General features: G+C 33.0%; 1 protein-coding gene across 1 annotated transcript; it reads left to right on the top strand.

The window, feature by feature from the left end:
• The first annotated feature begins 4100 nt into the window (after nt 1-4100).
• On the top strand, nt 4101-4950 carry LOC130992293 (EPIDERMAL PATTERNING FACTOR-like protein 6). Its single transcript, XM_057916860.1, has 2 exons — nt 4101-4428; nt 4536-4950. Exons 1-2 carry the CDS (start codon nt 4344-4346, stop codon nt 4766-4768), a joined length of 318 nt encoding a protein of 105 aa, XP_057772843.1. The 5' UTR covers nt 4101-4343; the 3' UTR covers nt 4769-4950.
• The last annotated feature ends 8181 nt before the right edge of the window (nt 4951-13131 follow it).

The following is a 13131-nucleotide window of genomic DNA, read 5'->3' as shown; positions in this document are numbered from 1 at the left end:
TTAGTACATCTGAAAATAAATTGCATATATCATTTTTATTATTGTTGTTTTTATTATTTTGTGTGGCGCATTTGTTGTTTTTATTATTAGTAGGGTGTATTCTTATTCATTTTTATAGGGCTTATAGTACTCCCTTCATTCACAAATTAAAATCCTACTTACTCTTAATTTTTTGTCCATCAAATAAAGTCTTATGGTACTTTTTGTACTTTTTTACTCTCCTTTTTTTTTTACTACCATTACTCACCTCACAACACATTTATCACTTTTATATTCAATATTTACTACTCCCTCCGTCCCATAAGAGTGTGCAGTTGCCATTTTTGGACACTACCACTAACTTTATATTTCTTACTTTATAATGGGTCACTTTCTCCACTCCTAATACACTCATCTACCATTTTATTGAACATGTCCATCGAAAGTGATGCGCACTCTTGTGGGATGGAGGGAGTACCATTTACCACTAATGAATTCATCTCACAACACCTTTATTATTTTAATCAACTACTCCATCCGTCCCACTCTATGTGAGACCTTTTTTTTTACACGAAAATTAAGAAAAATGTATTTTGTTTGTAAGTGAAAAAGTGAAAATGTGTTTAAAGGGTAATATCTTTACTAAAAAATGAAAGAGTCTCACTTACAATAGGACGCCTTAAATAAAAAGAGTTTTAGATACAGTGGGACGGAGGGAGTACTATTTTGTTTCACCATAATACCTTTATTAGCTTTCTTAGTTTTTAGCTTTAATTCGTGGACGGAAGGAGTAGTATATAATTTCAATTTTAGTATTTTTTATTTAACTTTATCTTTATGATGACATCAATTACTTAATCCTAATTTTGAAGATTTTTCTGAGGATGAAAACATGTTTCTCGAGTTGGGATATCAAAAGAATGAATTATGATGCGTAAAATGTGTTTTACATGTAAGACTAGTAAGATATATATTCGACCTCTGATGTTTAGCAAAATAAATTAAATTTGAAGTCTTAACTTAAACAAAAACAAAAATTTAAGCCATAACCTACTAGTATTAATCTATTCTGATATACATATGTGTGATATGTCCATTAACATTCTTAATTATTTTAATTTCTAAAAATAGTTTATATATATATATATAGTGTTATGTTTTAATTTAATCTATTTTGATACTCTCCCCGTCCCACGAAACATGATCTAGTTTTCTTTTTGGTTTGTCCCACGAAGCTTGCCATGTTTCTAAAAATGACAAAAACTTTACCCTTTATTCACCTTCACTTTTTCATCTACCACACTTAACACCCAAAATAACAATTTTATAATTCTCGTGCCGAAAAGAACCAGGTCATGCTTCATGAGACGGAGGGAGTATAATATAAGATTTATTTTTCACTAAAACTCTTTGAAGTTATGATAAAATACTACTATATCCGTCTCACTTGATAATGACTCACTTTCCTTTTTAATCTGTCTCATTGATTATGGCATGTTCCATAAAAGGAAACACCTCCTCTCACAAAAAGTTGTGGACTCCACAACTTTTTATCAATTTTACCCTTAAATCACTCTTTTTCTTAATAATCGTGCCAAAAAGTAATGTGTCATTATCAATGGGACGGAGGGAGCATTATTGATGCAATGTTTACGTGTGTCGCGCATATGGGTATATTCACATAATTTTCGTGTTCTTAATAATATGTGGTTCGTGGGGACGGTTACCGTGAGAGCACCTTTTAAAATAAGAAATAAGAACTAGAAAAAAATGTATGAATTTTATGTAGAACACGTATGAATTCGCTGTATAAATGTTTGAATTGCGAAAAATAAATTTTTACTACCTTTGGAATTCGAACTCAGGACCATGAATTCATCCAACAGAATGACGAATCAATTGTAGATCTAGATGATCTAAGGACTAATGATTCTTATTTTATATCTTAAAAAGTATATTTATTTTAGCCCTAGTTCGTTTACTTAAAGAAAAAAGGTTAGTAAACTTTACGCTACATTTTGACACAAAATACACACACACACGAAGACAGCTGATTAATGCGAATAATAAGCAAAAGCTTTTACGTTTTGAAAGTGCATAAGGAACAATATAATTTAAATTAAAACGAAAATACGAAGATCTAAATATACTTGACGAAGAGATTTAATAATATATATATCAATGATTTTTAATATATTCCTTTCAAATAAATAATTATTGTTATATTCTAGACTGACTGTTGAGAATATATATGGGCATTGTGGGTAAACAGTTAGGCCAGTCAAGCAGTTACATCCACCACTACCAACAGTCCAACATTCTGATGCTACCATTTTTACAGGTTACCAATCATTATTTCCAAAAAGTGCTTAGAAAAACAAAAGATATTTACTAATTATTTCAGAAAAAGTAAAATTTAAAATTAAAACAAAAAAGTAAATGTAGTAGTACTACTACTTGATCTCCTTGAATCCATGCACATGCATTGAATTTCTATCGTTATTTAATTAGAGGCACTAAATAAAAGGAAATTAACCTTGAATTCAATCCATAGTTCTGCATATACGAATTCCTTTTTTTATTACTTTTTCAATTCACTTACATATATATACTTAAAATTTATGTATATAAATATATTATAGATGTTGCAATGGAACACAAATAATTTGGATAGGAACAGGTTTGTTGAGCAATGCTGCAAACTCCATACCGATAAGGCGATAAGCATTTCCAATAAAGTTGGTTAATTTTCCAAGAAGTTGTTGGGGACAAAAGTTTGAAATATTCAACAACCAGCTATGGTCTAAAGATAAAGATACGCCTCAAAAGTCAATATTTTTTTTTCGTAACATTAATTAATTCAATTGTGGACCTATTATTTTTCAGTTTTACCATGCAAATGAATTATATGGAAGAGAATGCATGAAGCTCAACTATTTATTAATGATTAATGGGTGTGGGGTAATATATATCAAGCCTGTACCAAATTATTAAAATTAAGATGATGATTTCATTAAGCTTATACATATAACCTAATTACACATTAATTAATGATTCGATATAGGATATCACACAAAGTCTTATCGCTCAAACACTTGTCAACTCACCCAACAAAGCCTTCAATATCTCAACTCTGAACAACTACAAAAGTAGTCGTGGCAATTGTCCTTACCCACACCCTACCTTATGTCAATACATCACATATCTGAAATATAATCCTAATTAATTCATCTCAAAGTAACAATAATTAATATACTCAGTATATATAAGTGATTTGATTACATACATAGGTAACTTGATTCAACCATCTAAGTTCTCTCTGTTACATTTTTTTATCCACTATCTCGTTTCTTCATTACATATTCATATGTAATCTCGTGTTTCAGTTCATCAATACACAATTCATGAATAAGTTAATTAAGGAATCTTTAGTAACTACTTTTCTTTATGTATCTCGCCAAAATTATATCTTTAAGTTAACAAATTCATTTGTCTTTAGTATAAGCTCAGGGCTAACAATCCTAGTTTAGGCTTCATAAAGCTCATGAGTCATGACTTGACCTCACTCGTTTAACTTCGGACATGCAAATTTACTCAATTTAATCACAGCTGATCATTTAGTTGCCTCTAATGGTAACTACTTTTCTTTATGATTGCTTCTTCTTTAACCTTTCCAACTATCTTCGGCTCCCATCATCTTCTTCGTCGATCGCGTTGCTTCCTCACATCAGCCCTGCAATTTTAAAGAAGTCTCCATGCAAGCTATACTCATTCATGAATAAGTTAATTAAGGAATCTTGTAGTAGTATTTATTTAAGTTTCTACACTTTTTAACCTCGAGTTCAACCTATTGGACCTTAGCTCAATAAAAAGACCACAAATATGATTCACATCAATAGCTAGCGCATGTAACACGGAAATATAATTAACAAGAGGTTTCTCAAGTCAAGGAACCACAAAATTAAATTAATGTGACTAATTAAATAAAACATATATACACATGCACGCGCTTCCCCAAATCTTGATAGCTAGGATGCAGAAATAACAAAAAAGCACTAGTAGCAGCTCTGAATAGTAAATCCGCAGATAAAAAAATGAAAAATGAGTAAAACTTTAATGACCGCAGAGTGATGGAAAAACAACATTTTTCCGAAAGGAGAAAGAGAAATTAAACATTGTTTTCTGTGTGAGATGGCAATTAAAATTGGAAGAGGGGCATGACATGAATATCATTTCTCTAACACTACTGTAAACTGTCCTGTCCCTCATTCTCCACACAGTGCTCAACTTTGTCTTCAAATGCATAAACACAGGCAGCCCCATTCATTTTTCCACACTTGCACAATCACATAACACTTTTCCTCATGGCTCTATCAAGAAACCACAACCACCTCTTCCTCACTTTTGCACTCACATCCATCTTCCTTTCCTCTCTCGCACCTTCATCAGGTAGATGCTACACCTACATACCTACTATGCATATCTCTCTCTATATATATATAAATGAATATTGATACATATATATTCCATGTATGATGATGATGATATATGATCAGGTGGGATGATTAGGGCATCGCCAGATGAGGAGGAGTTGAGGAAGATGGTGTTGGGATCAAGGCCGCCTGCTTGCGTCAACAGGTGCATGAGTTGCAGGCCGTGCGAGGCTACTTTGGTAATTCCGCCCCACCGGACCACCATCAAATGGGAAAAATCATCTCACAGAGAAGATGACAGCTACTATCTTCTATCCTGGAAATGCAGGTGTGGGAATAAGCTTTACCAACCTTAAACTCTACCATTTTCTATTTCTTTTTCATTTTTTAGTTTATTACTTATAACGTAAGTTATCAACAATAATTAATATATGTGCTGTAATTTTTAGGATTTTTTTTTTGGCAATTTTCGTATGGATGGATCTTGTGTGTTGTCTGAAGAGATTAATTGAGGTTTAATCGTCTCTATCTTAATAAACTCTCTCTCTCTCTCTCGCGTATAATCTTTTTTTGTTTTGCAAGCGAGTGTCACCAAATGCAGAGACATATATTTATTTAAATTTTTGGATAGATAATATATTTATCCTTCAGATTTGATGAATATATACAAACCTATTTTATACTCCTACATAGTAAATATTGGGATAAGGAGAAACATATACTCCCTTCGTCCCACGAATCTTGAGTCAATTATTTTGGACACGAAAATTAAAAAAATACTAGTATTTAATGTGTTAAGTGTGGTAGGTGAAAAAGTGAAAAAGTGAATAAAAATGAATTTTTTTGTCATATAAGGAAACGACTCAAGATTCGTGGGACGGCCGAAAAAGGAAATTGACTCAAGATTCGTGGGACCAAGAGAGTATATGTTTTAACCCTGAGATTAAAAAAAATATTACTTAATAATACATGTTTGAAGAATTTTTAATTAATTATTTTAACTCCACCAGTTTCTTCATATATGTGGTGAATTTAATTACAATATTGGAATGATGCCATAGGTATATATGTATGTATTTATCATTTTGTTGGTTTGTTGCTTTTGGCCTATTCTTTATAAATCTGAGGTCAGGTGGGGGCTCGGCATGCACCATTTTTGGTTTGATTGGACATTTCACCATTCACCAAATCACTTTTATATTTTACATTATGATAGGTCTAAAATCAAAGAAGAAGGGTCAGAAATGCATCATAAATTGGAACCAAACATAGTGGTGTCCTTTCACTTCAACCCTTTAAGCATAATAAAAAAGAGACATATATACTGCAAGATTTAGGTTAATTGTACTTAGGTATCGAAATAATATAGTACCACTTGATACTCCCTCAACTCTCTGAAATAAGTTTCTCTTTTTTCTTTTTGGGACGTCCCCTAAAAAAATTCATCTTTTTTTTTTTTTTCCATTTTTGGACAATTACCCCACCACTAATAATACTTTATTTATTCTTATTTTTCACTTTTTCACCACTCTCAATATTAATTATAACACTTTTTCACCACTTTTAATACAAATTATAACATATTTTTTTCTACTATTAATACACTTTACCACTTTTTCTTAAAATTCGTGCCGTCACCAAAGATGAACTTATTTTGGAGAATGAGGGAGTATTGTTTAGGTCTCAAATGTTGACCAAGAAAATAGAAAGAACTCTGCCCATATTTTATGTCAAAAAAATTTGTGTATTTAGATACACGCGGTGTATTTTGTTTTAATAAAATTCAATTAAAATTTTTTAATTTTTAATTAGAGTTACTTTATTAATCATAATTGAGCTATATTATTTTTTAATTAATATTTATTAATTATAATTAGAATTCAAAATTAATTTAATTAATTAAGTAAACATAAATAAAAAGGTACCAGACCAGGCTTCAGTGCGAGCGACCCTTTCTAAATTTCTGTTTGATTTTTTTATTTATATTTAGTTTATAAAACTAAGTGTGAGATGTTGGTGAAATTTAAATATGAGACCTTTAATTACATAAATACTCACTCTATCATGCGATTCCCATTTGCCAAATTATTTAAATATTCGAGGTTCCAATTTCTTTGATTTGGTTTTCACTAAAATTTAATCGGTGTTTCAACTAGTAGATAATCAATTGTTTGTAGGTTAAGAATTTATGTCTTGATGAGAATTTCAATGAAATTAATATATTTGATGGAGTATTATTAATTTATAATTTGTGATCAGTGCATGAGAAATCCACGCAACCCAAAAAGGCAACTAGCTAAATTAAATTAGTATGCGAAAATTGACAGTGATGTAAATCAAATTTTAGTTGAAGCTAAGGGGACATTGTCGAAGACACGTGCGCTCCACTGACTCAGGTTTAGGGGTGTAAATGAGCCGAGTCGAGTCGAGTATCGACATACTCGAGCTCGAGCTCGGTCTATATGTATCAAGCTCGAGCTCGAGCTCGATCGACTCGCTCGAGTTTGAGATTTTTGAGCTCGAGCTCGACTCGATTGCATATTCGATGAGCTCGAGCTCGACTCGGTTCGGCTCGATTATTGAATCTTAATCAAACTTGAGCTCGTTTAGGCTCGGTGAGCTCGAGCTCGTTTAAGCTCGTCTCATATATGTTTCAACAAATTTTATATATTATGAGCTATATTAGTAATTAAGCTATAGTATAGGGATAAAATCATAATTTTTTTGAAAGCTCGATTAGGCTCGCGAGCCTAACGAGCCGAGTATGATGAAACTCGAACTCGGGCTCGATACCTAATCGAGTAGCTCGAGCTCGAGCTCGAGCTCGACTTATACCGAGTCGATTTCGAGTAGTTTTCGAGTCGATCCCGAGTAGCTCGCGAGCTAGCTCGACTCACTTACACCCCTACTCAGGTTTGACCATATATTTCTTACCTTCTCCAAATAACTTCACAATAACGAGAAGTATGAGGTTAATATAAAATTATTGAGTATATTAAAAATAATGAAAAATATTATAATTAATAATAAAAATTATGAAAATATGTTATAACTAGCTAGTATTGAAAGTGTTGAAACTTAAAAATAAATAAATAAGAGCAAATAGAGTATTATTAGTGGCGGGATAATGTTCAAAAATAGAAATAGAAATTATTTGAAGGACGGTCCAAAAAAAAAAGGAAATCATATAAAGAACGGAGGAAGTATTTTTTACGCCAAATTCTTTTTTGAAATTTTTTTAGTTTCTTTTTAATACTCCCTCCGTCCCATTAAAGGATGGCCACTTATTTTTTTGGCAAGGTTATTAAGAAGAAGAATTATTAAAGTGTTAGAGTGATAGAAAGTGGCGGAGCACAACTTTTTATGAGATAAAGATATTTCGTTTTTGTGAAGTGACCATTTGTAATGGGACAACTTAAAATAAAAAATGGTCACGTTAGATGGAACGGAGTACTTTGTAATGATCAACGCTTAATATTACTATATATTGTTTTTATTTTCTACTCGAGATCAATAGAATTTGAACCCTAAATACTGTTAACACATGAAATTATCGACGTTTGAATATTGTTGAAGGAACATAAAATTACTACTATAGAAATAAGATGTTTCTCAATCATATCACATATTTAATCCATTTCTTAAAAATATGCATATTTTGTCATTTTGATTGTCTTTCAAAAATATTACACTTATTCACAAAAAATCATCATGACCCACCATTATTTTTTGTTAAAGTAACATAACACTATGTAAAGTGGGACTCCTTGTCCACTCACAAAAATACTAAATCTAATACTCCATCCATCCTATTGATAATGACTCACTTTTGTTTTTCGTCTGTCTCATTGATAATGACATGTTTAAAAAAAAACATGTGCATTCTCTCATAAAAAATTGGATTGTCAAACTATTTGGTTATGTCATTCAAATTTAAATTTTTCCTAACCACTTATTTGTTCATGATCTATCCAGAACAATCCATAAATTTCTGATTAGATTGATATGAATTTGAAATGTGTATTCACAAATTTTATGTTGATAAGAAAACATTCTAAACTTTTTTTAATGAAGCTATATTTTTTACCTTCTTTGTATAACTTTAATGCATATATAATTTTTTTTTCATTTTTTTTTTTTTTTTTGATAAGGGAAAAAAGATTTTTATTTAAAAGATGGTACAAGGAGTACCGAGCACGGGTCATCCCGCGAGAAAACAAAAAGATCAAGGATTACAACACCTGGGCATCGGGGCATCCCAAAGAAGCCACAGACCGAGATTAACCCTGAAGTTGAGCAGCTGCGTTCCATCTGCGGAAGTCTGCGTTGGGCTGATTCAGATTAAAAGCCGAACTCCAACCCCAAATTCTAGTCTTTATTTCAGCAACCATTCTTTCCTTAGACCAAGAACCTTGTTTGAAAATGCATTCGTTTCTCTTCTTCCAGATGCACCAGACTACACAACACCAAACCGCGGTTAAGAACTTGACATCTTCCTTTTTCCCAAGGTTGGCGAAGGCATTAAAGTGAGGCTTCGCTTTAAGGTGGAAAACAGCTTGCTTGCCCATCCAAAGGATCACCTCCTTCCAGACTTCTTCTATTTTTGCGCAGGAGAAAAATAGATGCTCGACTGACTCTTCCCACTCGTTGCAGATCACACAGAGGTTCGGCCCCTGAATTGCCACCTGCCGGCGAATAAGATTGTCGATGGTTGGTAAACGTCCTTTGATGACCTTCCATGCCGTCAGGGTGACTTTTGCGGGGGCTTTGATTTTCGAAATCTGCGTCAATTCGTCTTCTTTTATTTGATAATTCCTCTGTCTTCGCTCCCTGCTTAAAGTCTCATAAGCCGACTTGACTGAAAAAACACCGTTTGTAGCAGCTTTCCAACACCACCCATCACGGTTGTTAACCCTCAAATCTCGTCTATTGATAATGGATAAGAGGGACTGAACTTGCTGTAATTCCCGTCCCCTTGGCTCTCGACTCCACCCAAGATTCCAGGTCCAACTACCTTCAACCCAATTCCCCATACTCTTGATTCTTCCGGCTCTGTTGTCGGAGATCCGAAAGAGTCTAGGAAACAGCTCGGACAACTTTCCCTCCCCACTCCACCAGTCATTCCAAAAACTAAATAGTTCTCCATCTCCCAACACCACCTCCACATTATCGCGCATCCACTTACCCTCGTCCCCCCTGCAAATACTCACAACATTTTTCCACCAACCAGGTTGCATTCTCTTACCATCAACTTTGCTCAACCCACTGTTTTCCCACACAAACTCGCCATGGCTTGCTCTCACCACCTTAGCCCAAAGTAAATTTTTTTCCACCAAGAATCTCCAAATCCACTTGGTCATGAGGGCCAAATTAAACCACTTGAAATTTTTAAAGTTTAAGCCCCCACGACCGAAATCCACGCACAAATCATCCCACTTCACCCAATGAATCTTCCTTTCCTCCAATCCCCCGGCCCAAAGGAATTTACCAAAACAAGTATGAATTTCATCAACAACACGCTTAGGGATTTTGGAGAAGGAAAGATGAAAGATCGGAATAGAGAGCAAAACTGACCGGATAAGGGTGGCTCTACCAGCGAAGGAGATTTTCCGCTTCTTCCACCCGTTGATCTTGCTTTTAATCTTATCGACCAGAAATGTCCACTCTATCGATCTAGAAAGACATCCCCCTATTTTAATCCCGAGATATTTGGTGGGGAGACTCCCAGTCTTACAATTCAACAGTTCCGCCATCTGTGCACTTGAATTATCAGGAAGGCCAATCCCAATGAGGCAACTTTTTTCGAAATTCACCTCGAGACCTGCCAGAAGTTCGAAGATCTTGAGAATACACTTGATAGCAAACACATTTTCAGTTTTCCCTGCTGTGACGAACATGGTGTCATCTGCATATTGAAGGTGTGAGATTAATAGAGCCTCCCTCCCAATTTTGTATGGCTCCAAGAGATTCAACCGAACTGCTCTCTCCACAAGGATATTAAGTCCTTCAGCCACAATCAAAAAGAGGAATGGGGAGAGTGGATCCCCCTGTCTTAAACCTCTTCCCATCTGAAAATCACCTGACGGACTGCCATTAACAAGAACATTGATCGAAGCTGACCTGAGACACCCGACTATCCACCTTCGCCATCTTCCGCTGAAGTTCATTCTCTCCATCATTAAGTTCAGAAAATCCCAATCCACTGTGTCGTAGGCTTTTGCAAAGTCGGCTTTAAAAAGCACAGTTGGTTTTTTCTTTCTCTTTGCCTCAGCTAACACTTCGTTTAAAATCACAACCCCATCATGAAATTACTTATCATATGCTAAGCATGACATGACATTTCATTTGCATCATGAAATAAAAAGTATTTATGATTTAATTGATTTTATTTATAATTCCAATTATTAAAGAAAGATGAGTAAGAATATTGTTGGTGTTCTTAACTCAAGAGAAATGTTTTTAATTATTTATTCATTAAAAACCCGGCTAAGTGAATCATAGAATGTTAAGCACTACACCATGACTTAAGATTAGATTCAAGGAGACCTATTAAGAATAGAATTTCTTGTAGGCTTTGTGGACCAAGGGGATTAGCACTGTTTTCCCAAGACAGGTTATGTGATTATGATCTTCAGGCTTTGCCTATCCAGGTGGGCATTACTTTTACTATACGTATTTAGAGATCCCCTGCGTGTCGTAGGCCTCTTATACGAATATATGCATGAGATGATTTTAACTGTTAATTTCAGTTTATTATTATGCCCAAATGATAAATGACTCTTATGAAATGAAAATGAAATGTTCATGAAATGAAATGAAATGTTTATGAAATGATTGACTGCCAAAAATGTTTATGTTTTTATATGTATATTATTATAATTTAATCATGCTCTTATATAAATTTATACGTATATTATTATAATTTATATCTACAGACTTGTTTAATTAACATCATGAAAATAAAATGATCCCCACGCATATTGCGTGGGTGATAGAGTAGTTCTTCATAATAATTGTGTCGTACAGTCATTAACTATTATTAGTGAGATAGATGGAGTAACTATTAAAATTTTTAGCATCCAAATTATCGCATATATTTTTTTTAGATGGAGAGAGTAATAATTAAACATTGGTTATTACAACTGAACGAGTTTCAAATTTTAATATTTGTAACCGTAATTATCATTAAATTTTGGCATAAAACTCCTATCTTTACCCTTTGTAAAGTGGTCTATACATCTTAATTTGCCTAAAAAATAAGTGGTCTACACATCTAGTCTGGTCCTTATACATATTGCATAATCTTTACATATTGCTAGATCCTTGTACGTTATTGTGCATGCATAATCACCACATGTCAAGAGAATTATAAAGTCTGTTATTTCTTTTATTCTGAAAATTCACAAGCTAGTAATTAAGCTAGATTTGCATGTATAGATATGATTAAGAATTCTTATAAGCGATGTTCATAGATTTTTAATTAAATTTTCCTTGGCACATGACGATGGTTCGTAAATGCAGCATGAGATGTTCCGCAATAATGCAATAGATGTTTGCAGGGGTCAAGCCCTGGTATGCCTCGATAGTCGTCTAACTAAATTTATTACTTTTACTACTAGTACTATATTTTAGACATATTTTGTATGGCCCCCCTCACTTTCTATTTCTACATATAATCGAAATTTCGTCATTTGAAATTTTGCATGAGATTGACGCACTCAAAGTTTATTAGCTTAATACTGCCTTCGTAATACCTTAATTTGGCACGATTACGAAAAGAAAGAGTGATTAAAAAAATAAAAATGATAGAAAGTAACGTATTCATAATTTTTTATAAGAAAAATTGGTTTCATTTTTTTAAAATGAACTATTATTAATACGACACACTAAAAAAATAAATAAATCATTATTAAAGCATGCGCAGCGGTGTGCATCCCCGCATCGTGCCCAGTCTCATGCGTCGTGCCGGCTTGTCTGACTAATTTAAAAAAATAAAAGTTTTAAAATTTTGAATTATGATTGTTCAACCCTTTTTTTTTTTATCGTTGAACGAATGGCTCTCTCTACCCGATTTTTTATTATTCTTTTACTTTCTTCTATAAATACCACATATTTCTACTTTATTTCACATATTATTTGGTCTCGTTTTAATTCGATTGAGTCATAAAAAATTATTATAATGATAATTTTAATTATTTTATTTTAGATATTTTATTTTATTTTAATTAATGTAATGTATAAATTAATAAAATATTGAATTTTAAAATAGAAGAGTAAAAATAGGATAAAATGAAAATGATGATTACAACACTTTTTTATAAAGTCGATGCATTAAAGATGGAAGCCGTTGTGATAAGAATTACCGTATAGTACCTCTTTATGCGCTTCTTCTCCCTCGACATGCTCTTAGACCACTTTTATCCATGACCCAAACAATCGGTTATATGTGGTCATCATATAAGATAAAAAAAAATTAAATAATAAAAAATAGATGAAATGATTTGATTGAAATAACCGGTTATTAAAATAGGGTGCAGACCAACCCATTTCACAACCACATATATCAAATAAAAAAGTGAAACTTGGCATTTTCCTATTAAAAAATATAATAATAATTAATGAAAAATATACTCCCTCCGTCCTATTAATAATAGCATATTTTCCTTTTTGGGTCGTCCCGCTATTGATGGCACGTTTCCTATTTTAGAAAAAATAAGGG

The sequence above is a fragment of the Salvia miltiorrhiza genome, chromosome 7, assembly GCF_028751815.1.
Source record: "Salvia miltiorrhiza cultivar Shanhuang (shh) chromosome 7, IMPLAD_Smil_shh, whole genome shotgun sequence".
Taxonomy (NCBI): domain Eukaryota; kingdom Viridiplantae; phylum Streptophyta; class Magnoliopsida; order Lamiales; family Lamiaceae; genus Salvia; species Salvia miltiorrhiza.
The sequence above is the reverse complement of the archived record's forward strand: the minus strand, read 5'-3'. Positions and strand labels throughout refer to the sequence as shown.

Bases quoted from the DNA above. Each gene is read 5' to 3' on its own strand.
- LOC130992293 (XM_057916860.1), top strand. From the start codon at position 4,344: ATGGCTCTATCAAGAAACCACAACCACCTCTTCCTCACTTTTGCACTC. The intron at 4,429-4,535 runs GTAGATGCTACA...ATATATGATCAG, and splicing joins CTCTCTCGCACCTTCATCAG to GTGGGATGATTAGGGCATCG.